Source organism: Peromyscus leucopus, chromosome 7, assembly GCF_004664715.2.
Source record: "Peromyscus leucopus breed LL Stock chromosome 7, UCI_PerLeu_2.1, whole genome shotgun sequence".
Lineage (NCBI taxonomy): Eukaryota > Metazoa > Chordata > Mammalia > Rodentia > Cricetidae > Peromyscus > Peromyscus leucopus.
Window position 1 is genome coordinate 67,729,943 of NC_051069.1, and position 26,687 is coordinate 67,756,629.

Here is a 26,687-nt window from a genome sequence, read left to right on the forward strand (position 1 = left end):
ACATGGTAGTATAAGTATGTAGACCCAGATGGATTTCAGCATGAGGCAATCCTCCTGCCTCTGCCTCTCGGCCCCCAGGACTGGGATTACAAGCATGCAGCACCACGGTGGACTGAGAATGTTGGTTATTAATACAAACAGCAAAACTGTGTATCTGATGATTTTACTCATCAGAACACGGGTTGCGTTAGTCAAAACAACCTCTCAGAAGAAGGCTTTATTTAAGTCTGTCGATTCCAAAAGGCTGGACATTGAACCTCCAACTTTCGCCTGCTCCTTGCTCTCCCGCCACAAATGTAATCTGTCGGGGCGACCCGAATTTCAGACTGTGGTTTTGACAGCGCCCTCAAATCCAAAGAATCTGATAAGGCAACGTGATCAAACTTAACTGTTCGTAGGTGGTAACCTGGCTATAGAGACTGGTCCACCTGAAAGACCTAACCTCAACCTCCCGGGCAGAACCGCCCCACCAGCGCCATGGGGTACCCGGCAGCGAGGGAAAGCACATCCGGCCTGCGCGCGCCCCCCGGCGGCCTTAGCCGCTGGAGCTCCAAGCCGCCAATCAGAGGCGACGCTGGACGCAGGCGTGCTGCGCTCTGACGCAGGGCAAGATGGCGGCGCCCAGACGGCTTCCCCGGCTTAGTGGCTGCGGGTCGTCTGTCCTCCCTCGGCATGTTGCTTCTCCGAGACGGCGGCCGCTGGGCCGCGGCGTCCCTCGGCAGACGCTTGCCTTTGCCTCGCCTCCGCAGCGACAGCGCGGCCCCGTGCCGCGCGCGCTTCGATGTGGTAGTGATCGGAGGCGGGCACGCGGGGACCGAGGCGGCCGCCGCCGCCGCGCGCTGTGGCTCGCGGACTCTGCTCCTCACACACCGCGTGGACACGATCGGTGAGGAGCCCCCGCGGCCTCGGCCGGCCTGTGACCCAGGGGTGGCCCCGCGGCGGGGGCCCTGCGCCGGGACGAGCGCGGGGCCGGTCGGGTTGCGGTGGACGAGAGTGGTGGGGTGACCGGGGTGTGAGGGAGCGGAAGACTGCCAGGCACGCCGGGTCGCTGGGTTAACCTTCCCGGGATTCTCACCTCAAAGAAAGGGTGAATCAACGTTCTCACGCCCGTTTGGTTAAGCGACATGGTGCGTTCACCGAGAGCGTGTCAAGCCCTCGTTGGAAAACGGCGCTCCTCGTTCCGTTCTGTATTTCCATTGAGAGTTTTGTGTCCAGGGTTTGTTGATACCCGTGATAGCGTACGCGCCACTTTATGTATTCATCACCGGATGAACACTAAATGGATCGCGTTTCTTGGCTCTTGCAAATAGTGTTTCATTAGACATAGGAGTACACTTGTCACTTTAGCCAAAGATTTAATTTCTCTTGGATATATACACAGTCATGCAAAACCTTTATTCTGTTAATGCAAATGCAGTAGGATATGTTTAAAAACATTTCAGAGGCTGTTAGTAATTCTCATAAATGTGTTTAATGAAAACCATCTTAATTTGAAATGAAATGAAAGAGGGTTGTTGTTTGTTCGTTGTCACGGGGTCCCAGTACCTGGCTGGTCTGGCAGAACTTGCTGTGTAGACCAGTCTGGCTTCGAACTCACAGTGATCCATGTGTCTCTGCCTCCAGAGGGCTGAGATTTAAGGTGTACCTGGCCAAAATGATTGTTTTATGGAAATTTGGTGCAATATCAAGAGTTCCTTGGCTTCAAGGAAGAAAGATAACTTTGCCTTAGAAGGTTGAGTCCCTAGGGATGCAGAGGCAGGAATGATTCACTCATGCTCTGAGAATTCCTCCTCTCATTGAAGTTAGAGGAGAAAGTTTTTTTCGTAAATGAGGGCTAATTACCTGTAGGAATAGCTCTTTATTAAATAATATGTACAAGTACTCATTTATTCACCATGATCGTGTCCATTCTCTTTAGGTCAGATGTCCTGTAATCCTTCCTTTGGTGGCATCGGAAAGGGGCATTTGATGAGGGAAGTAGATGCCTTGGATGGCTTGTGTTCTCGGATCTGTGACCAGTCTGGTATACATTACAAAGTATTAAACCGGCGTAAGGGTCCCGCTGTGTGGGGGCTGAGAGCGCAAATTGATCGGAAACTTTATAAACAGAACATGCAGGTGAGCAAAGGTGGCAACAGGAAGGACTGGTCTTCTCCAGCTGCTATTTCAACTGGCATTCTCCCTTGACAGAAGGAAATCCTGAATACACCCCTGCTCACTGTTCAGGAGGGAGCTGTAGAAGATCTAGTTCTTACAGAACCGGAGCCTGGATACGCTGGGAAGTGCCGGGTCAGGGGTGTTATTTTGGGTACGTACTGGCTAATAGTGCTCATTCCAGCACATCAAACCCTGTGAGACATTTGCTTTAGAGGAGAGTATGGAGATGTTTTTCCTATTCTGGGAAATTCTTGTTTCCTCTGTCTGGATAAGGAAAAATATGTAAACAGTCTTGTGTCTCTTCATTTTGACCATCGTGAATCTCGGTCAAATTCTGGGTTCATCAGTACTGTTTTAGTGCAAGACTCCAGAGCCTGCATATCTGTATCTCTTATCCAGGCTCTTCTATCATAAATTTGTTTCTATATTGGTTGTTTTATGTGTGAGGTGCTTGTGTATGGCAGTAGAGGACAACTTTTGAGAGTTGGTTCCCGACTCTCAACATGTAGGTACCAGGAATGGAATTCATGTCGTCAGGTTTGGCAGCAAGCGTCTTTACCCACTGAGCTGTCTTAACCGTGTCCCCCTCTTTTTAGTATATTTCCCCCCATATATCCTGGGCTGGCCTCAAACTCAGAGTATAGCAGAGGATGGCTTTCAACTTCAGATTCACGCGCCTCTACCTCTTAAGTGCTGGGATTATAGGCATGTGCCGTCGGGTCTCATGGATGTAGTGCTAGGGATCGCACCCAAGGCTTGCGTGTTAGGCGGACCTTCTGCCAACTGAGCTCTGCCACCTGTCCCTACGTTCCTCTTCGTTAGGGTTCCAGTTGCTGTGGCGAAACGCCATGACCAAAGGCAAATGGGGGAAGAAAGGGTTTATTTGGTTTATGCTTCCATATTCATAGTCCATCGTTGAAGGAAGTCAGGACAGGAACTCAAACAGGGTGGGAACCGGAGGCAGGAGCTGATGCAGAGACCATGGAGGGGAGCTGATTACTGGCTTGCTCCCCGTGGCTTGCTTAGCCTGCTTTCGTATAGCACCCAGGGGTAGTACCATTCACAATGGCCTGGGCCTCCCCACGTTAATCACTAATTAAGAAAATGCTCTACAGGCTTGCCTATAGCCTGATCTTGTGGAGGTGTTTTCCCAATTGGGGTTTCCTACTCTGAGATGACTCTAGCCAGTGTCAGATTGGCATAAAATTAGCCAGTACGGTTCCTCAACCTCAGTCTTTTCAGGTTCTCTATTTCTGAGCCCATGTGAGGAGAAACTAATTCAATTTTCCTGTTTTCTCCTCTTCCCTATATCAATTACCATTCTTCCAGCTACTGTCTAGCATTCAGAAATATAATAAACTTTTTTTTTTTCTTTTAGTTAGGTCTCCCTGTGTAATCGAGGCTGGCCTCGAACTCACAAATCCACCTGCCTCTGCTTCTCAGGTGTTGGGATTAAAGGCATATGTACCACCACACATGGCCTGTTTTATCCTTTTTTTTTTTTCTTTTCTTTAAGTTTCTGACAGTTTCGGAAGGATGAAGAAATTATGTCATGTTTAGCCAAAAGTCTAAAATCAGCTAATTTTCTTTTTTCTTAATATTTCTTTTTACGTATATGAATGATTGCCTCCATGTGTGTATGTGTACCACATGCCTGCCTGGTGCCTGCAGAAGCCAGAAGAGGGTGTTTGATCCCTTGGACAGTTATGGACAGTTGTGAACTGCCATGTGGGTCCTAGGAATTGAACTCAGTTCCTTTGCAAGAACAGCCATTGCTCTTAACTGCTGAGCCGTCTTCCCAGTCCATAGTTTTCTAAACCGTCACTAACTGCACTATGCCCACGTGATCTTAGAAACAGGTGTTTACTGCTTTTGCGGGGAGGGGCTTTGTTTTTTGTTTGTTTTGTTTTGTTTTTGTTTTTTTGATACAGGGTTTCTCTGTGTATCCCTGGCTGTTCTGGAACGTGCTCTGTAGACCAGACTGGCATCAAACTTGTAGAGATCTGCTTGCCTCTGCCTTTTGAGTGCTAGGATTAAAGGTGTGCGCCACCACCGCCCAGTTGAATTTAGGAATGTGTGAATTAGTAATGAAAAACATCACGTTTTCCCTACTACATTTCTTAAATTCTTGAGATTTGTAACATACTATTCGTGTGTATGTGTGCTTGTGAGCAGACCGTTCTCTCCTCCCACCATGTGGCTTCTGGGGATCAAGCTTAGGCCATCAGGCTCCATAGCAAGTACCTTATGTCTGCGGAGCCATCTTGCCAGCCTCCTGACTTGCTTATTTTGCAAACAAGTGCCTCTGGCTGATCCTGGAGCTCACTGACTCAGCTAGCCTGGCTGAACTGTCCCCATTTTCTCAATGCTGGGGTCACAGACACCGACCACTGTGCTGGCACACTCAGCTTTCTTACTCATTTAAAATTCTTTGCCTGGGCTGGAGAGATGGCTCAGAGGTTAAGAGCACTGACTGCTCTTCCAGAGGTCCTGAGTTCAATTTCTAGCAACCACATGGTGGCTCACAACCACCTGTAATGAGATCTGGCGCCCTCTTCTGGCCTGCAGACATGACATTCTGTGCATAATAAATAAATCTTTGAAAAAAATTCTTTGCCTTGAGTGGGAGATGGAGAGATGTTTTCCTAAAGGCAAAGCTTTCAGTTATAAGGTGGATACTTCCTAGAGATGTAATGTCTCAGATGGTAACTATAGTTGATAATATAATGTTGGACCCTGAGATTTTTCTAAGGGAACAGAACTTGAGTGTTTTGAGGTACACACACACACAGTAGCCATGAGGGGTAGGGGTAGTAGGTATGTTAACTAGGATTATATGAATTTACATAAGGTGGACCATTTTTGGGTTTTTGTTTGTTTGTTTGTTTGTTTTTGTTTTTGTTTTTGTTTTTTTGAGACAGGGTTTCTCTGTGTAGCTTTATGCCTGTCCTGGATCACTCTATAGCCCAGGCTGGCCTTGAACTCACAGGGATCTGCCTGGCTCTGCTTCCTGAGTGCCAGGGTTAAAGGCGTGCGCCACCACCACCCGGCTAAGGTGGACCATTTTTTATTTGTTTATACTTTAATAAACAATTTTTATTAAGAAAAATTGTTTTTTGGCTGGGTGGTTGTGGCACACTCCTTTGAGTTCGAGGACAACCTCGTCTATAGAGTGAATTCCAGGACAGCCAGGGCAACACAGAAAAAGCCTGTCAAAACCGCCCCCACCCCCCACTAAAAAAAAACAAAAAGAATATACTTTACTGCTGGGTGGTGGTACACAGCTTTTAATCATATCACTCAGGAGGCAGGGGCAGGCAGATTATCTGTGTGTTTGAGGCCAGCCTGGTCTACAAAGCAAGTTCCAGGACAGCCAGGACTGTTACACAAAGAAACCCTGTCTCCAGAAAAATAATAGTAATAATAAATAATAAATAAATAAAACATTTTAATTTATTAAATAAATAAATAAAATTTATGAAAAATAAATTTGTTCATACTTTAATAAAGTTTTGTGGTGGTGGGTTTTTTGTGTTTGTTTGTTTGTTTTGGTGGGGTCAGGGCTTTGTAGACCAGGCTGGCCTCAAACCCACAGTGATCTGCCAGCCTCTGCCTCCAGAGTGCTGAGATTAAAGGCATGCACTACCACATCCAGCTGCACTTTTAAGTTTTTAAAAATGACTACAGGGGGGTTGGGGATTTAGCTCAGTGGTAGAGCACTTGCCTAGCAAGCACAAGGCCCTGGGTTCAGTCCTCAGCTCTGACAAAAAAAAAAAATGCTTTAAAAAAAATGGGCTGGAGAGATGGTTCAGCGCTTAAGAGCACTGGCTGTTCTTCCTAAAGGTCCTGAGTTCAATTCCCAGCACCCACATGGTGGCTAACAACCATCTGTAATGAGACCTGGCGCGCTCTTCCGGCATGCAGGCAGAACACTGCATAAAAAAACACTGCATAAAAAAATAAAATAACTACAGGGGCCGGGCGGTGGTGGCGCACACCTTTAATCCTGGCACTCGGGAGGAAGAGCCAGGCAGATCTCTATGAGTTCAAGTCCAGCCTGGTCTACAGAGTGAGATCCAGGACAGACACCAAAACTACACAGAGAAACCCTGTTCGAAAACAAACAAACAAACAAATAAAATAATAATAACTACAGGGGCTGGAGAGATGGCTGAGGGGTTAAGAGCACTGGCTGGTCTTCTAGAGGACCTGAGTTCAATTCCCAGCAACCACATGGTGGCTCACAACCATCTGTAATGAGATCAGGTGCCCTCTTCTGACATGCAGGCATGCATGCAGATAGAGCATTCATACCAAAAAAATAAAATAAAATAAATAGAAATAGCTACAAAAATTCTCAAATACAAAAATTGCTAGAGATAGGAAGTTTTTCTGTAATTCTGATATAAAATATTCACATTCTATTTTATTCTATAGTAACAATCAGAAAGTTAGTTACAATTTTATGGTTTTTTTTCTAATCATTTAGCAGATGGAAGCACAATTTATGCAGAGAGTGTAATTCTGACAACTGGGACATTTCTGAGAGGCATGATCGTAATTGGATTGGAGATGCAGCCCGCAGGACGTTTGGGGGATCAACCCTCTATAGGGTTGGCTCAAACTCTGGAGAAGTTGGGGTTTGTGGTAGGAAGACTGAAGACTGGGACCCCACCCCGACTTGCCAAAGAGTCCATTAATTTCACCATTCTAAACAAGCACACACCAGATAATCCATCCGTGCCATTCAGCTTCCTCAGTGAAACAGTGTGGATCAAGGTAAGAGAGTTTATGAATGATGCTGGTTATTCACAGCAGGAGGTATCCTAACCATCTCTTTCTCTTTCTTTTTTACATTTCATTTTGTTTTTATTTATGTATATATATCTGTGTGAGGTTGACTGTGGAGGCCAGAACAGAGTTCCTTAAAGCTGGAATTACAAGAGATTGTGAGCTGCCTATTCTGGGTGTTAGGAACTGAACTCTGGGCCTCTGGAAGAGGAAAAAGCATTCTTTCTTTTTCTTTTCTTTTTTTCTTTCCTTTTTTTTTTTTTTTTTAAGACAGGGTTTCTCCATGTAGTTTTGGTGCCTGTCCTGAATCTCACTCTGTAGACCAGGCTGGCGTCAAACTCACAGAGATCTGCCTGGCTCTGCCTCCCAAGTGCTGGGATTAAAAGCAGGCACCACCAACACCCAGTGCTAAAGTATTCTTAACTACTGAATCATCTCTCCAGCCCCTCCCTTTTTTTCTTTCTCTCTTTTATGTGTTCGGGTGTTTGCCTTTATGTATGTACATTCGTGCATCATGTGAACGTCTGGTACCCAAGTAGGTTAGCAGAAAGTGTTGGATCCCATAGAACTATAATCACAGAGTTTTAAACTGCTGCATGGGTGCTGGGTATCAAACCGTGTCCTTTGGAAAGCGACTGGTATTCTTAACTGCTGAACCCTCCCTCCAACACTCCCTCCGTCTTTCTTTTTCTTTTTTCTTTTTTTTTTTTTTTTTTTTTTTTTTTTTTTTGAGACAGGGTTTCTTTATGTAGCCTTGGCTGTCCTAAACTAGCTCTATCATCTAGGCTGATCTCAAACTCACAGGAACTGATTCTGTCCTTCTACAACATAGGTCCTACAGTCAGGTCATCAGCCTTGGCAGCAAGTGCCTTAACCTGCTGGGCCATTTGGATGACCCAACACTCTCTGCATTATGTTTTTGGGTGGGGGTTGTTTGGGTTTTGTTTGTTTGTTTTTGGAGAGGGGCTTGTTTTGAGTATTGAACCTAGAGCTTTGCACATACTAGATGAGTACTCTGTCACTGAGGTATACTCCCTGTCCCCACCTGTCCTCCAAGTGGAAAAAGTAAATATAGTGTATGTTTAGAATTAAGGATTAAGGGCTGGAGAGATGGCTCAGTGGTTAAGAGCACTGCCTGCTCTTCCAGAGGACCCGGGTTCAATTCCCAGCACCCACATGACAGCTCACACCTGTAAGTTTGTAAGCTCTAAGTCCTTTGCCAGGGGATCCGAGTCGCTCCATGGACACTGCATGCATGTTATGCACAGACATACATTCAGGCAAAACACTCATACACATAAAATAAAAAGAAACCCCCCTGGGTGGTGGGGGCCCACAACTTAAATTCCAGTATTTGGGAAGCAGAGGCCGCAGATCTCTGTGAATCTGGTCAGCAAATAGAGTTCCAGGACAGCCAGAGCTGTTACGCAGAGAGCCCTGTCTTGAAAAACCAAAAGTAAATAAATCTCAAAAAATATAAAAAAATGCATTGGGTATTAGTAATTGAGGTCCCAGTTTCTTATAAATTTCCTGATGTGAATATTTCCTGATGTGAATAGCTCTAAATATTCTATTACTATTTTTATCTTTGTGTGTGTGTGTGTGTGTGTGTGTGTGTGTGTGTGTGTCTGTGTGTCTGTGTGTCTGTGTGCTCAAGCTATGGCATGTAGTAGAGATCAGAGAACAACTTGTGGGAGTCCATTCTCCTCCCACGTGGTCACTGGGACTGAAGTCAGGTCAGGTATAGTGTCTTTCCTGCTGAGTCATCTCGCTGGCCCACTTTGATGGTTTTGTTTAGTAAGATGCAGCTTAGGACGCCATCTCCTTGACATGTTACTTTTCGCAGTTTAGAGACAGGGTCTTGCTGTGCATCCCCGACTGCCCTCCCGCCACAGTCTTCCTGCCTGTTTCCCAAGTGCTCTTTTATTGTAACTTGTTAGTTTGGGTGACTGGGATGTAGTTTAGGGGGAGAGTGCTTGCCTAGCCCTGGTGCATTCCCCAGCATGACTAACCTTGTCATGGTGGTGTAGATCTGTCATCCTATCCCTTGATAGGTGGAGACCAGAGGACCAGAGGTTTAAGGTCATTCTCAGCTACATAGTGAGTGTGAGGCCAGCCTGGGCTACATGAGAGCCTGTATTTTTTCAGGTTTAAAGCAGACACACACTTGTAATCCTAGCACTCAGGAAGATTGGTGAGTTTGAAGACTGCCAGCACTACTTTGTGGGACCTTGTCTCAAAAATGTTATTTCACAAATCTGGGAACTAGTGTAATGAATTAAATTTAGATAGTATTGTGTCATTCTTTTTTTTAATTAAAGTTTTTTTGTGTATATGCATGGGAGCACAAGTACCTGTGCGAATGAGAAGCATCAGACACTTCTAGAACTGCAGTTAGAGGTGGCTGTAAGCCTCCTGATACCCATGCTGACCACCGGGCCCTCTGCAAAAGCAATAGTGCATGCGTGCATGCTTTTCACTGCTGCGCCGCCTCCATCCTCTCCCCACAGCCTTTTTTAGCAGACTCTCAACTGTAGCTGAACCAAGGCTTGCTGGAACTCTGGATGTGCGAGTCGCTACTCCTGGCTTCTTTCATTCCTCCTCCTCTTTTTCCTAGTTTTAGTTTAGTTTTGTTCTAGATAGGTTATCACTGTGTAGCCCTGGCTGCCTTCTAACTGTAGACCAGGGTAGCCTTGAGCTCTCGAAGATCTACCTGTGTCTACTCCAGTACTGGATTAGAAACGGGCTACTACACCTGGCTGTTTTACACCCTAAGAAGCGTTTATTTGTTTGTTTGGGTGGGTGGGTGGGTGCCCCTGTGCTATGGCACCCATATGGAGGTCGGAGGACAACTTGAGAGCGTGAGTTCTGTCCTATCATGTAGGTTCCAGGGATCAAACCCAGGTGATTAGGCTTGGTGACAGGTGCCCTTATCCCCTGAGCCATTGATTGACTGACTGATTGATGCAGGGTCTCACTCTGTAGCCCTGACTTAGAACTCACTATGTAGACCAGGCTGACCTTGAACTCACAGAGACTCACTTGTCTCCCAAGTGCTGGGATTAAAGGTGGGTGCCATCATGCCTGGCATCCACTGAGTCATCTTGCTGGCTCAGTTTCTTTCCTTCTTGGTAAGTTGTAAGACATTTATAGATACATTTTCATGTCTTTAACAAAGAAAAGCTCATTTAACACCATTATCACAACGAAACTTTGTTTAGCATTGGGTTTTCATGAGATAGGGTCTTGCTATGTAACTTTAGCAAATCTTCCTGCTTCACCTTCCCAAGTGCTGGGATTACAGTTGTGAAGCACTATGCCCTACTAAAACATTCCTTTTTTTTTTTTTCATTGGGGGTGGGGGGGGGTGTGTTGGGGGTATTCCCAAGACTCTGAGTAGCCCTAACTGTCCTAGAACTCTATCTCTGTAGATCAGGCTTCTTCAATTTAGGTTCACCTATTGGGTTATTGTTTATTTTTGGCAAGGATATTTAATTATGCACAAATTTAATGTGTGCTAAAGTAAGTCAGTATTGTGTAGGTTTTATTTGATTTTTTTTTGTAGGTTTTATTTGAATTAGAGGCAAATCAGTAAGTAAAGAAGCAAAGTAATGTTATATGCCAGCCATGGTTGCCCACGTGCAGTCGCAGCTGTCAGGAGGTAGGGCAAGAGAAGAGCTGCTCTTCACAGAGAGTTCAAGGCCGGTCTAGGCTACTGGAGGCCCTGTCTCAAACAGACAAGCAGGTGAAATCTGTGTCATATGTGATTACTGTTTTCTTTCTTTCTTTCTTTTTTTAAAGATTTATTTATTTATTATGTATATAGAATATATGACTGCAGGCCAGAAGAGGGCACCAGATCTCATTACAGATGGTTTGTGAACCACCATGTGGTTGCTGGGAATTGAACTCAGGACCTCTGGAAGAGCAGCCAGTGCTCTTAACCTCTGAGCCATCTCTCCAGCCCGTGATTACTGTTTTCTAGCCAGAAGATCAGCTGCCGTGTTACTTGACTCACACCAACCCCAGAGTGGATGAGATTGTCCTTGGGAACCTTCACCTGAATAACCATGTTAAGGAAACTACAAGAGGACCCCGGTAAGGACTAGAAGTGAGTGCTTAATCACTTTAAGGAACAAGGTAAACTTTTTTTGTCATCAAATTTACTTTAAATTTCAATGTCTTATTCTAGATACTGTCCCTCTATTGAATCAAAGGTTTTACGTTTTCCAAACCGTGTACATCAGGTTTGGTTGGAACCGGAAGGAATGGATTCTGACCTTATCTACCCCCAAGGGTTATCTGTTACCCTACCCGCTGAGTTACAGGAGAAAATGATAACATGCATCAGAGGCTTGGAGAAAGCCAAAATGGTTCATCCAGGTAAAGAGGGTCACAGGCATGCTTCAGCAAGCAGTGAGGTGGTCTGCTTCTGTTGTTGCTTAGTGCTCCATAAAATAGGCCAAAGCTGGACATGTGACACACCTCTGTAATCCTATCACTTGGGAAGCTAAAACAGGAAGCTTTCTTCAAGTTTGAGGCAGAGTGTGGCTACATAGCAAGACCCTGTCACAATCTATTAGTAGATGAAGCCCAGCATCTCTACATTCATGGAGTCTGATGCACTTTGTATTTCCTCTTTGAGGCGGGAGCAGCTGCTCTGACTTACTGTGGGAACTTGTTGTTGGTCCAGGCTATGGTGTTCAGTATGACTATCTGGATCCCCGGCAGATCAGCCCATCCCTCGAGACGCATTTGGTTCAAAGGTTGTTCTTTGCGGGACAGATCAACGGAACCACTGGCTACGAGGAAGCTGCAGCTCAGGTGAGATTGGTTTTGTTTTGCTTAAGACAGTGTCTCTAGGTAGTGTTAGCTGTCCTTGAACTCACCAAGTAGAGTGGGCTGGCTTCAAACTGACAGAGATCCACTTGCCTCTGCTTCCCAAGTGCTGGGGTTAAAGGCGTGCTCCACCATGCCCAGCTCCAGAAAAGAATTTATTCAGATGTTACTATAAACCAAAAGAGACCATTTCATTAGTGTTCTTTTTTTAGTGTCTGTTGTTGATTATGCAGATCTTGGATCAACACTAGTTCAGGCTAAGTGGATATAGCTGTTTATATAGTACACTTACTCTGTTTTAAAATAGGGTCTTGCTCAGGCTGATCTTTTGTTTTTTTCAAATAGATTCATGTAGCCCATATTGGCCTCAAACCTGCTATATAGCTAAGGCTAGCCTTGAAAATCCAATTCTACCCTCACCTTCCAGGTGCTGAGATTACAAGTCTGCTTTGCTTCCATAGTGTTAAGATTACAGACATGTGCCATGTTGTCCAGCTTGTGGGGGATGATTTTGAAAGCACTTACAGCTAGTTTCTGAGTCCCTAGATCTGCTAGGATATTGAGAAAAAAAATTATGGAATTGCTTCTGAAGTGTAAAAACAAGCATTTTAATTCTTTTAAGATTTCTGAAAATTATCATGTTGTTATTACTATTTTGGCTTTCTGTGTTATGTGTATGCACATTATGCATATTGAGGCCAAAGATCAGCATTAGATATCTTTCTCAATTGTTCTTCACCTGATTTTATTTTTAATTTCATTTTATATGTATGAGTGTTGTGTCTGCATGTATGTATGTCTATGTACCACCTATGTACCTGATGCCTGTGGAGGCCAGAAGAGGGCATTAGATCCGAAACTAGAGATACAAATGGTTGTGAGCCACTCTGTAGGTACTGGGGGATCAAATCCGGGGCCTCTGGAAGAACAGCCTTAACTGCTGAGCCACTTCCCTAGCTCTTTTTTTTTTTTTTTTTTTTTTTTTTTTTTAATGTATGGGAAGGAGTATGTGCACATGATGATGATGAATGCAGGTACCAGAGGATGCCAGGAGAGGAGTTCTCTAGAGCTGAAGTTATCAGTGGTTATGAGCTGCCCAGCATGGGTACAGCAAACCCAGCTTGGGTCCTCTGCAAGAGCAGTCCAGACTCTTACCCTCTTGAGCCACGTGTCCAGCCCTCCACCTTACAATGTGAGACAGAAGCTCTCCCGCAATCATGTTAGGCTAAACTGACTAAGCAGTGAGTTGCAGTGACCCAACTGTCTCTGCCTTCTCAGTGCTGAGATTACAGGCCTGTACCACTGTGCTCCACTTTTTCATGAGACTTAGGGATCAAATTGAAGTCCTTAGGTCTTAGAGGGAGGCATTTTATGAAATCTTTCCCATAATATTCTTTACCACTGTCTTGGTCACTGTTCTATTGCTGTGAAGAGACACCATAACACAGCAACTCTTATAAAAGAAGGCATTTAATCTGGGCTGCTTTACAGTTTTCAAAGGCTTAGTCCATTCTCATCTTTGCTGGGCCTTGGGGGTGGGGGCATGGTAGCAAGCAGGCAGACAGTGCTGGAGAAGTAGCCGAGAGGTCTATATCAGGATCTACAGACAGTAGGAAAAGAGAGATAATGGGCCTGGCTTGGGCTTTCCAAACCTCAAAGCCTACCCCATATCTACTCCAACAAGGCCACATCTTCTAATCCTTCTCAAATAGTGCCATTCCCTGATAACGCTGGGGACTCTTATTCAAACCATCACACATTTATATTCCTTATGAGCCTGCTTTCTTCCTACCCTCTGTGTGTGTTTTGGTTCTTTGAGACAGGATTTCTCTGTGTAGCCCTGGCTGTCCTGAAACTCATTCTGTATGTAGACCAGGCTGGCCTCAAACTCACAGAAATCTGTCTGCCTCTGCCTCCCGAGTGCTGAGACTAAAGGAGTGCGCCACCACACTACCCTGTGTTTTTTTTTTTCCCCCAGGTAGTATGCTAAATAGAATAGCTATTTGTTCAGTTCATAATGGCCTCTTAAACATTCCAGTCCTCTTGTAGGGTGTGATAGCTGGAATCAACGCCAGTCTTCGGGTCAGTCAAAAACCACCCTTTGTTGTAAGTCGCACAGAAGGCTACATAGGAGTCTTGATTGATGACCTCACTACACTGGGCACCAGCGAACCATACCGCATGTTCACTAGCAGGGTAGAGTTCCGCTTGTCACTGCGCCCGGATAATGCTGACATCCGCCTCACATTCCGAGGTAATTTTTTTTTCCCCCAAGACAGGGTTTTCTCTGTGTAGTTTTGGTGCCTGTCTTGGATCTCGCTCTGTAGACCAGGCTGGCCTTGAACTCACAGAGATCCACCTGGCTCTGCCTCCCGAGTGCTGGGATTAAAGGCATGCGCCACCACCACCTGGCTCCCGAGGTAATTTTTAACAAAATCCTCTGAGGTATTGCACTGCTTTTTGGGTTATTGGTTTATGTAGTTGCAGGATCTCTTATAGTGTAGTTAAGGTGACTTTGGATTCCTCTTCTTGACTCCACCTCTCAAGTAGCGGGTGGCTACTACAGCCTGCCTTGGGAAGAGGAAGCTGGGGTGAAGGGCTGTTGAGACAAGGTCTCCATGGATAGCCTGGCCAGCCTTGAATGACTAGTCCTGCCTCTAAGTACTGTGTTACAGGGCTGTACTGCCACACACACCCTACCCTCTACTGTCCTTTCAAACTTCTCCCTCTTCCTTTCTTAGCTCATAAGGACGCCGGCTGTGTGTCCCCACAGCGATATGAAAGAGCGTCATGGATGAAGTCTTCCTTAGAAGAAGGCATGTCTGTGTTGAAATCCATTGAGTTTTCAAGCTCCAAGTGGAAAAAGTTAATTCCACAAGCTCCTATAAGTATTCATAGAAGCCTTCCTGTCAGGTATGATTGTCAGTATGGACTTTTCTTAGTTTTTACAGAAAAATGAGATTTCAGAGAGACATCATATACAAGCCCCCTACCTACACATTTTAGATGAATGTAGCTTTTCAGCAGCCTTTAGTATAATTCATCTACCTATTCAATATATATAAATATGTGAGCCATGTATGACATTAATCGCGGCAGTTAGGAGGTGGGAGGCAGGGATCAGGAGCTTCAGATCAATCTGAACTGGGCTTTGTAAGACCCTATCTTGAAAAATAAAAATTTAAAAGAAAAGTAAAGCGTATATGGCTGGGCATGTAGCTTGACGGTAGTAGAATGCGTGCTTAGCATGAGTGAGGCCTTGGATTCAGTCTCCAGAGTCTCTACCTCCCAAGTGCTGGGTAAAAGCAGGTACCACCATACCTAGTGAAAATTTTTCTTAATGAACTATATTTATGTGTGATTATAAGTTAATATTTTTTATGTGTTTAGGTGTTTTGCCTACATGTATGTATGTATGTATGTATGTGCACCATATGCATGTCTCATGCCCAGGGAACTAGAAGAAAGTGTCAAGGTCCCATGGAACTAGAGTTATAGGTGGTTATGGGCTGCCCTGTGAGTGCTGGGAATCAAACCCAGGTCCTCTGGAATAGCAGTCAGTGTTCTTAACCCCTGAGCCATCTCTTCAATTCTTAATATTTTGTATATGTGTAATTTCTTTGTGGTTCCCATTAAGATCATTTTGGTTTTCCTCAGTTTTAGAGGCTCCAAACCAAAAAATAGAAGGACCCATTTTCTTTGCTAGGCTCAAACCAATTAGATTGACACCATCTAATACATGGACTATATAAAGGAAAATCCTTCAGTTAAAAAAAAAAAAAACATTACCCAAGCATGGTGGCCTTTAATCCCAGCACTATGGAGGCAGAGGCAGGTGGATCTCTGAGTTCAAGGCCCTCCTGATCTATAGAATGAGATCCAGACAGCCAAAACTACACAGAGAAACCCTGTCTCAAGAAAAAAAAAAAAAAAAAAAAAGCATAATATTATAATTTTTTTCATAGTATTATATACTCTAAATTCTTACTTGTCTTTATTATAAATTTTTTGAAGGCCCATGCCTCATTTGAGATTTCCTTTCCCTCAGTTTGGTTCTATGGCCTATATGTCTAAAGGACATTCATAGAGAGCACTATTGCTCCAGGAACAAGCAGAGTCTTATGTTTCTGTGTTGTTTAGTCCAAGCAGCCTTAAACTTGCTCAATTATCAATAGGATGAGCTTGTACCCCTGATCATCCTCAATCATCAGTAGGATGAGCTTGTACCCTGATCATCCTTCAAAGTGCTGGGACAAAAAGAAGTTCTGAGGACCTTGAATAATATAAAATGTGTGTATTTCACCATGGGTCCTCCCCACCACCCGTTTGAAAAAAATGTGATTCAGATAGGAGAGGGAGCCAGCATCAATAATCCTCTGTACTTTAGAGGTACATTGTGCATACCATGATGGCATTGATACTCTCCCTCTGTGACACTGTCTGTCTGTGGTGGCTCCTGTAAGGGCACTAATCCTTATGGCTGACCTCACCTCTTTAGTTATTAGGCCCCAACATACAAATTTGGGGACACCACATTATCACTGCTGCAATCAATATATTTGTTTACTAGCTCTATTAATCAGTTTTATGGTATAATAAATACCTGAGGCTACACATTTTATTTTTTAGAAGGGTTTATCTGGCTGCCAGTTTGGAAGCTGAGACTTCAAGGCTGGCAGCTTCCTCCCTTTGACTCTGCTGAGGGTGTTATGACTGACTAATCGGATCGCTTCATTTAAGAGCATGTGCTGCTCTTCCAAGACCACATAGAGAGATAGATGGGAAGCCAGAAATCTCGGCGTCGGGCTTGCTCTTCTGACAAGAAGTCACTAGTGTGAGCCTAACTTCATGACAGAGTGTTGACCTCTTCTGAAGAGCAGAGACCTAGTTACTACTGGTCACAGTCCTTCCTCTTAAAGGGTATTCCTCAACAGTGTGACATAGAGACTGCACTTCCAGAGCATGAGCCTTTGAGGGACACAAACCAAATCTGAACCCTAGATTTCTGTAGGTTTGTCCTCCAGTAGAAACCAGGCCGCTGTTTGTACAGAAGGATGGCTCACTCAAAGTACACTAAACAAGACTTAGTAGTTGTGAAGCACATTCCTGTTCTCTGGACATGAGGAAGCCCTTGTTAGCAGAGGATATTCTTTGTAAACCAAAAAGAGGACAACAGCCTAAAAAACCTTAACAACAGTATAAGTCTGATGATAGGAAGTCAGGAAAGCAATACTTTTGGATGGGGGTTTTAAGCTGGGGTTTCATGTAACCCAGGCTGTCTTCAAACTTGCTGTGTAACAAAGACTGGCCTGGCACACCCAATGCTCCTGCCTCTGCCTCTCAAGTACTTGGATTATAGGCGTGTATTACCAGGCCCAAAGAGAATCAATTACTTTTTTTTTTTCTTTCTTGATGGTCTGTTTTGCAGATGCTGCACTTTTTACTTATTTTATCTTACTTTATTTTGAAACAGAGTCTCTTTATTCCTGACTGGTTATATAGACCAGGCTGGCTTCAAACTCAGAGATCCTTTTGCCTCTGCCTCCTGAGTGTTGGGATTAAAAGTGTGCACTACCACTGGCCCAATGCGACTGTACGTGGGGAAAAATTAAGAGTCTCTTTTAATTACTCTGATATTTAGTATTATTGCAAGGAATTTTGTTCCCAGTTTGCCTTACAGAATATGGATCCTTGTGTTAATAAAACTTTTTACAATTGGCAGTGCCTTAGATGTTCTTAAGTATGAAGAAGTTGACATGGAGTTACTAGCCAATGCTGTTCCTGACCCCTTGAAGAAGTATACTACTTCTAGAGATCTGGCTAGAAGACTGAAAATAGAAGGTAAACAGGTTGTTTCCCTTAGATGCCTGTGTTCTCTTTTCTGTATGTGCAGACCATGATGAGCAGTAGACCCACCGAGAGCACTGTTTGCTGAGCTAGTAGCGCACGCCTGAGGATAACATTGGCTTCGAGTTTCTGTAGGTTTGTCCTTCCAGTAGAAACCAGGCCGCTGGAAAGGGCACAGAACGGATGCTTATGGGAGCGGTAGGGAAGTTGGTGACGGTGGTGTGCTGTTTATGCAGGAGGAGACCTTAGACTCCCTGGGGACCAGCCAGGTGGTGAGAGTGGTGCATCCCGCCCAGGGTCGGTGTTCTCTTCCAACCCCAGACCTGTCAGCTTACTGTGCTGGGCGGTGTGTATAGAATGACCCATGTGTTGCCTGCTGCCACTATGCCGAGTATCAGTCAATTTTTTTTTTTTTTTAAGATTTATTTATTTATTATGCATACAGTGTTCTTGCCTGCATATATGCATATGTGCCAGAAGAGGGCACTTAACCTCTGAGCCACCTCTCCAGCCTCCCCATTATGTAATTTTATAAAAGGCTAATAATGAAAGCAAACCTGCCAGAAATTCTAGAAACATTTTTCCAAATGACCCAATATTAAAACATTAAGGGACTGGAGAGATGGCTCAGAGGTTAAGAGCACTGACTGCTCTTCCAGAGGTCCTGAGTTCAATTCCCAGCAACCACATGGTGGCTCACAACCACCTGTAATGAGATCTGGTGCCCTCTTGTGGCCTGCAGTCACATATGCTGTATACATAATAAATAAATATATCTTTTAAAAAAAAAAAAAAAAAAAAAAAAACATTAAATCTGACTTAAAAATAACCTAGATGGGCCTGGAAAGATGGCTCAGTAGTGAAGAGCTCATGCGCTCTTCCAGAGGACCAGAGTTCAGTTCCCAGGACCCACATCAGGTGGCTCACAACTACCTGTAACTTTAGCTCTAGGGGATCCACAGGCACCTGCACTCATGCATACACACCACAGACACACACATGATTAAAAAATAACTTGTAGGGTGGCGGCGGCGCACACCTTTAATCCCAGCACTTGAGAGGCAGAGCCAGGAGGATCTCTGTGAGTTCGAGGCCAGCCTGGGCTACAGAGTGAGATCCAGGACAGGCACCGAAAACTACCCTGTCTCGAAAAACCTAAATAAATAAATAAATAGATAGATAAATAACTTGTAATATCTTAAAAAAACAAAACTCAAGTCACTCAGTACTAGTGAGAACATACAGGAAGAGTAGACTTTATTTCACCATTATGATTTCTCTACTAAAGAATTTCTTTAGATATTTAGGGTGTGGCGCTGGAATCAGCTGCTTAGATTACATGTCTTAAACTTGGTGCACAGCTTTACTTTGTTCAGTAAATATTAGGTTCCAATTAGCGTAGCCCAGAAGCATTTATCATTAACTTGTTTACAGAAAATAATTCAACCATAGCATAGCTGCCCTTGCTCTGTGAAGACTAGTGCTTATAAAAATTCCAGCACCCCCTTAGGTTTAAGAGAGACCACTTTGGGTTAAAGTACAGCATAGATGGGAAATTTTCAGTTGCTACTTGAATCTCCCTAACCTGACCAACTTCTTTTAATCCTTTTCTCTTTACCAACTTCTTTTAATCGTTTTCTCTTTAATTTTATTTTTATTTGCATTTTTGTATTTCTCTCTCTCTCTCCCCCCCCCCCCCCCCTCGTGTGTGTGTGTGTGTGTGTGTGTGTGTGTGTGCTCATGGAGGGCAGAAGGGGGTGTCAGATCCTCCTGTAACTGGAGTTACAGATTTCATTTGTGAACTGCCTGATACAGATGTTGGAAACCAAAGGACCCTGTACAAGAGCAGAAAGTGCTCTGAACCACTCTCCAGTGGTTTGTTGGTTTGACACATGGTCTCATGTAGCCCAGGCCTGCCCAAACTCCTAGGCAGCTGAGGATGACTTTGAGCTTTTAGCCCCTCTTGCCTCTGTCTCCTAAGCTGGGATTGCCAGTGTACGCCACTGTTCCTGGTTTTGTGCAGTGGTGGAAAGTGATGGCTAATACTGATTGTGAACTTGACAGGATTTAGAGTCACCCTGGGACACAAGCATGCCACACAGCCCTCTGCCAGCTGAGCTCCATGCCAACCCCTAGACAAGATTCTTGAGGGCAGAAGTCAGTGTCACATTGTGTTATCTTTCTTGTTATGCAGTTTATATTTGAGAGATTAAGTAAGTGTGCCCTGGCCATATGCAAGATCTCAGCTATCCCAAGTATTAACATAGTTAATATATAACTCTTGTTGCTGTACAGAGTACCTGGCAAGATACCACTCAAGGGGCTGGAGAGATGGCTCAGTGGTTAAGAGCATGGGCTGCTCTTCCAGAGGACCCAGGTTCAATTCCCAGCACCCACATGGCAGCTCACAACTGTCTATAACTCCAATTCCAGGGCTTCTGACACCCTCATACAGACATACATATGGGCAAAACACCAAATAATATAAAATAGAAATAAATTATTTGCTGTGGGATGTTCTGTATGTCCTGTGGGAGCCCGTTCTTGGGTTCCTCGTGGCTTTACCCAGCAGGTCCACATAGAGGATGACTAGGATCATGGTCCTGAGTGCAGGTGTCTGAGATGTCTGCACTTGGCTGTGCTGTGGGATGGTCTGTATGGCAAATGTATTGCTCTGATTGGTTAGTAAATAAAACAATGATTGGCCTGTGGCTAGGCAGGAAGTATAAGCGGGACTAACAGAGAGGAGAAAAGAACAGGAAGGCAGAAGGAGTCACTGCAGCCCCCGCCAGGACAAGCAGAATGTGAAGATGCCAGTAAGCCATGAGCCACGTGGCAAGGTATAGATTTATAGAAATGGATTAATTTAAGATATAAGAACAGTTAGCAAGAAGCCTGCCATGGCCATACAGTTTGTAAGCAATATAAGTCTCTGTGTTTACTTGGTTGGGTCTGAGCGGCTGTGGGACTGGCAGGTGACAAAGATTTGTCCTGACTGTGGGCCAGGCAGGAAAACTCTAGCTACAATTACTTTTTTTAAAAAGCCACTCAAGGAAGGGTTTATACATGCAAAGGCCAGAGAACCACCTGGAGTGTTATTCATCCAGATGAATGAATTCTGGCTCATGACTTGAGGAAACAAAGTTCATCCTGGAGGGAAAAGCATGGTAATGAGAGCAGCTAATCTGTGGTTTCCTGGAAATAAGGCAGTCACAGTTCATCCACATTCAGGAAACAGAGATGCCAGCACTCAGCTCCCTCTCTCCTTTGAAGTCCAGGGCCTCAGCCTGTGGGGTGGTATCACATACATTCAGATGGGTCTTCCTTTTCTTTTTTTACTGTTTTGGAAACATTGTGACAGACTGAGTAGTTTCTGTAGTGATTTTAAATCTTGTCAAATCAATGATCAGTATTAACCATCACATTCCATTATACTTTGAGGGCTATTTGTGAATCATAAAATTGTGCCAGGTACAGTGAAGCATTCCTGTGTAATCCCAGCACTTGGGAGCTGAGGCAGGGGTTGTAAAAGGTCTTCCTGGCCAACTTCGTGAGACAATGTCTAAAAAGTATAAAAAGGGCTAGGAACATACACAGTAGTAATGGTAGAGTATGTGTCTTCTTGCCTAGCATTCACGATGCCCTGAATGTCCTGGATTTAATTACCGGTGCAAAACCAGACAACTTTATTTTCTTAAGTTTTGACTTTATTTTTCTAAGAATAGGATGCATGACAAAATAATTGCCAAGCTTTCTTCATAACATTACTTCTCAATAACAACCGTAACTAAATTGCGTAAGTTACGTTTGCCAACCAAAAAAACACTTCTAAAAATTATTGCTTTGGGGCTGGGTAGTAGAGCTACTTGTCTGGTGTGTATAGGCCATGGGATTAATTCCTGGAACCACACACATGCACACACTCAGCTTCATGTGAAAATGACTTAGAGAACCTTTTTTTAGGAGAAACAGCCCGTCTTTAGGACTTAACATTTGCACTGACTAGAAAGTCAGATTCAGCTGGGCGTGGAGGCAGACCCTATAGTACTTCCGCTTTGGCAGTGGAGTCCAGATGACAATAGGAGTTTAAAGTCATCCTTAGCTGTATGTAGTTCATCTGCGTTACACAATTTCTTTAAGTCAAAAAGGAACACCAACTAGGAGTTCAAGGTCACCTCACTACACTGCAAGGTTGAGGCTAGCCTGGACTGCATAAGATTCTGTCTCAAAAATAAAGATTATCTACCCTACCTGTCTCAAAGTATCAAGTATTGAATGAGATGATGCATGTAGAAGCCATTTGTAAATAGTAAAGAGTTATATAAATATAGTTTGTTAGTATAATATATGTATCATAATTCTAATTTTTTTTTACCAGCTACTTATGAGTCAGTCTTGCTCTATCAACTACAAGAAATAAAGGAGGTTCAGCGAGATGAAGCTTTCCAACTGCCACAAGACCTAGATTATCTAACAATCAGGGATGTGTCATTGTCCCAAGAAGTTCGAGAGAAGCTACACTTGAGTCGCCCACAGACAGTAAGCAAGCCAGCAATGGGAAGAAGCAAGTTGTAAACAAAGCCTGGACTTAGAATGGTCACATGAGTGATCTTGAGAAACTTAATCTTGAGGCTGGAGTTCTTGCTGCTCTTGCAAAGGACCCTGGTTTGGTTCCCATGTTGGCTCACAACAGACTCCAGTTCCAGGGAATTTGATGCCCCCTTCTGACCTCTGAGGGCACTGCATGTACATGGTGTGCTTACATACATTCAAAAACATTCATGACATTAATCTTTTTTTTTGTTTGTTTGTTTGTTTGTTTGGTTTTTTGAGACAGGGTTTCTCTGTGTAGCTTTGCGCCTTTCCTGGAGCTCACTTGTAGCCAGGCTGCCTCGACTCACAGAGATCCACCTGGCTCTGCCTCCCAAGTGCTGGGATTAAAGGTGTGCGCCACCAACGCCCGGCTCATGACATTAATCTTAAGAACAATGTTAAAAGAACATTGTTCTTGAAAAAAGTCGTTTTTGTTTGTTTTAAGACTTGGTTTGATTGCATTTATACTCTCATCCTGACCATGTGCTAAAGCATCAGTGCACACCTCTTATTGTGTGATCACTGAGGCAAACAGTTTAATGTAAGCATAAAATTTTATTTCTCACCAAAAACAAAAACGGAAAACAAAACTGATTTTTCTCTTTCCCAGTAATTATGAAAAGCCAGTAAGTCTGAGCTAGAGATGGAACTTTGTGCTCCCCTCCCCCTCCATCGTGAGATTTTGCCTGCCTTGAACTTAGACAGGTCTTGTCTGTTGTGTTCTGAAAACACTGCTTCCTTTAAGTCATCCAGTCTTAGCATCTTTCCATCCCTCTTCCTCAGACTCCTGAGCTTTGAAGGGAGGAGTGTTGATGATACAGATGACTCGTTTAGGGCTGAGCACTTACCCCTCATTTTCTGCATGTTGACCAGTTGGGAGTCTCTGTGTTAACTGCCATCCATACCACATATTTTCTTTAAAAAAAAAAGAGCAGGAGCAGTGGTGGCGCATGCCTTTAATCCCAGCACTCGGGAGGCAGAAGCAGGTGGATCTCTGTGAGTTTGAGGCCAGCCTGGTCTCCAAAGCGAGTTCCAGGAAAGGCGCAAAGCTACAAAGAGAAACCTGTCTGGAAAAAACAAAAAAAGGGGGGGAAAGATCTGTTGTTTTATGAGTGTTTTCCTTGCATATGCTTATGTATACCACGTGCATGCCAGGTGCCTCTAGAGGTCAGAAGAGGTTATCAGATTCCGATCCCCTGGAACTGGAGTTATGGGTGGTTGTGAGTAGTCACCTTGTGGGTGCTGGAAGTTGAACTCTGATCCTCTTCAAGAGCAACAAGTGCTCTTAATCAGTGAGCCATCTCTTCAGCCCTCCCACAGATCTTCTTAATGGAAAGAAAAAGATATTATAACATGTTATGGGAATGGGGAGGACGGTGATTAGGGAGTCTTCATAGCCTAGGCTGGCCTTGAACTTGAGATCTTTCTGTCTTGGTCTTCCTAGAATTAGAATTACTGGTGTGTGCCAAGACCTGGAAGTGTTTTTGTTTGTTAAAACATGGTCTCCCTGTGTGGCCAATCTGCTTCAAACTTGCAGTCCTTCTGGCATGATGCCAAGTGCTGTGATTATACGCATGTCCAGTTTACTTTTGATCTTGCACACAGTTTTAACTTCTGAGCTGAAGACATAATGTCATATTTCCATTATCTGCTGTACAAACTTACTTTTAATGACATTTAAATTGTTTATGGTTTGAATATTTTACCTGTATGTATGTGCACCATGTGCATGCCCATGGGAGACAGATGTAGAGGACATTGGATCTCTTGGAACTGGTGTTACAAATGGTTATAAGCTGCCATGTGGATATTGGGAACTGAACCTGGGTCCTCTACAAGAGAAGCAAGTGCTCTTAAGTGCAGAGCCATCTCTCCAGCCCTCAGATTTTTTGAGGGGAGGGAGGAGGAGGATTTTTTTCAAGACAGGGTTTTTCTGTGTAGTCCTGAGTCTGTAGACCACCTGCCTCTGCTTCCTGAGTGCTAGGACTAAAGGCATGTGCCACCATCACCCAACTCACAGATAATTTTTTAAGCTGGGTGTGATGGCACCTGCCTATAGTCCTAGCTATCATCTTGGGAAACTGAGGTGAAGGAGGATCTCTTTCACCCCAAAGTTCCAATCCAATCTGGTCAGTGTGGCCACACCCTGACTCAGAACTAAATACTTTATAATCTGTACTATAGAGATTGTGAGGAGAGCAGATTGGATGGGATGTAGCTCACTTTGGTTCTTTTGTCATTTAACTCCTAGATTGGGGCCGCTAGTCGTATCCCTGGAGTGACACCAGCTGCCATCGTCAATTTGCTCAGATTTGTGAAGAGCACTCAGCAGAAACAGGCAGCAGTAAAGGAGCACCAAACCAGTTAGTGCTTACGTGGGATACAAAGAAACTTCGAGAACTGTAACTTCTATTTCATAGAGGACTTTAGAAGAAGCTTGGAGAGCATAAAAGGAGATAAAAATAACACCTGTGAGCATTGTTAGATTATTTTAGATTTGTCCTTGTAAGACAGAGGTTACAGTTGTGCATTTTTATGTATCTAGTCAAAATTGTTAAAAAACAATGTATAGTATTCTCTGAGGATTTTTACAGTAAGCTTATTTCTACAGGCCATATAGCATTCATCAGATTAATAATTAAGTCAAAACTAAGCCTGAAACTGAGGGGTGATACAGATTTTAAATAATCCATCTCTTAAAAGGCTGAAGCAGGGCTGGGTAGTGATGATGCACACACCTTTAATCCCAGCACCTGGGAGGTAGAGAGGCAGGTGGATCTCTTGAGTTTGAGGCCAGCCTGGTCTGATCAAGTTCCAGGCAGCTAGGGCTTCACAGAGACCCCCAGTCTTGAAAAACCAAAAAAAAAAAAAAAAAAAAAAGAAAAAAAAAAAAAAAGAAAAAAGAAAGAAAGAAAAAGAGGTTGAAGCAGGAGCTCAAGATTAAATTGGCTACACAATGAGACCTGGTCTCAAGGAAACAAAGACAGCCACTTGCAAAGCCTGTGCTCCTTGGCCTGCCCTCTTCCCCAACACTGGACTGTCTCACTTGTTCTCTGAAGCTCTACCATTCCTGCCTGCTCTCTTTTAACCAAATGGTATTTCTTTCTCTCTCTTCTCCAGCTCCCTCTTGCTGACAGCTGCAGACATTTACAGCTTGCTTGTCCTGTTTTTCTCTCAAACTCTAGTAAAATTGTCCTTGAGCTTTAGAAACAAAGTATTCAGGGGCAGGAGAGATGGCCCAGACCCACATCAGCCTGATGCTTGTAACTGCAGTTCAAGGTGTCTAATGCCCTCTTCTGGCCTCCACTAGTACCCAGACCTTCTCTGTGCCCCTCCCCAAACAAAATCTTTGAGGGGAAGCTTGCACTTTTCCAGTCCCAGGCTCTTCAGGAACACAGTTACTGTGTAGACATTCCAAGTCTAAGAACCCACAGATATAACCAGTCCAGAAACACCATCAAGAAACCCAAGTATAAAGATAAAATTGCAAGGGGGCTGCTCCAAATGCCTGATGAGCATGTTAGTTTGTCAAGAAGTCTGAGGATGCTGAAGCCATCGAGGCCTTTTTAAGAACAGACTCCGGAAGAAGACAGACAATGTAGTCAGTGAGTGGACATGCTGAGGGTTATCAAGGCCCCAGAAGGCCTGTCTGCTAGTGTGGAAATAGATGAATTAATGTGACAACCCCATCCCCATATTGTGTGCAAGTGGCTAGTAAACAAGATAGGGAAAAATTTGAAAAAGAAAAAAAAGATCAATTTGTAGATTTGCTACTCAAGCCCATGTGTAAAGTTAATTTGGAATACTTTACTCATAAAGTACACCAAATCACAGGCTTAACCTTGTCTGCTTACTGTAGGTTAGAAAGCTAGGATAAGAAATGAAGACTGAAGCCGGGCGGTGGTGGTGCATGTCTTTAATCCCAGCACTCAGGAGGCAGAGTCAGGCAGATCTCTGTGAGTTCGAGGCTAGCCTGGGCTACAGAGGGAGATCCACGACAGGCACCAAAACTACACAGAAAAATCAAAAAGAAAAATGAAGACTACAAAACCTGCCAGATCTCTTAAGAATTTTTCAGCATGTGTGTTATTACACTATTACATACATATAATCCTAATACTGGGAAAGGCAGGAGAGGAGAGAGGAGAGCAGATGAAAAATGAATCAGCAGTTAAGTGCAGTGGCTGCTTTTTTTTTTTTTTTTAAGATTTATTTATTATGTATACAGTGCTCTGTCTGCATGTATCCCTACAGGCCAGAAGAGGGCACCAGATCTCATTACAGATGGTTGTGAGCCACCATGTGGTTGCTGGGAATTGAACTCAGGACCTTTGGAAGAGTAAGCAGTGCTCTTAACCTCTGAGCCATCTCTCCAGCCCCAGTGACTGCTTTTTCAGAGGACAAGGAATCAAGTCTCAATACACACATGATGGCTCACAACAGTATATAACTCCAGTTCC

General features: G+C 44.0%; 2 protein-coding genes across 3 annotated transcripts in view; one reads left to right on the top strand and one right to left on the bottom strand.

Moving 5' to 3' along the window:
• The window catches only part of Cgas (cyclic GMP-AMP synthase), a 20,751-nt gene extending 20,077 nt beyond the window's left edge, over window positions 1–674 (bottom strand). The window contains exon 1 of the mRNA XM_037208230.1: window positions 449–674. Within this exon, the coding sequence (XP_037064125.1) occupies window positions 449–674 (226 nt within the window). The remainder of the gene's footprint in view (window positions 1–448) is intronic.
• On the top strand, window positions 601–24,809 carry Mto1 (mitochondrial tRNA translation optimization 1). 2 transcript variants are annotated; one of them, XM_028861452.2, is made up of 12 exons: window positions 601–886; window positions 1,919–2,118; window positions 2,191–2,308; window positions 6,647–6,936; window positions 10,934–11,046; window positions 11,141–11,331; window positions 11,642–11,772; window positions 13,837–14,041; window positions 14,529–14,700; window positions 17,510–17,628; window positions 22,013–22,173; window positions 24,479–24,809. In XM_028861452.2, exons 1-12 carry the CDS (start codon window positions 673–675, stop codon window positions 24,593–24,595), a joined length of 2,031 nt encoding a protein of 676 aa, XP_028717285.1. In that variant the 5' UTR covers window positions 601–672; the 3' UTR covers window positions 24,596–24,809. The 2 variants fall into 2 exon arrangements, with proteins under 2 accessions (XP_028717285.1, XP_028717286.1); XM_028861453.2 differs by having other exon boundaries at window positions 6,650–6,936.
• Window positions 24,810–26,687: the final 1,878 nt, after the last annotated feature.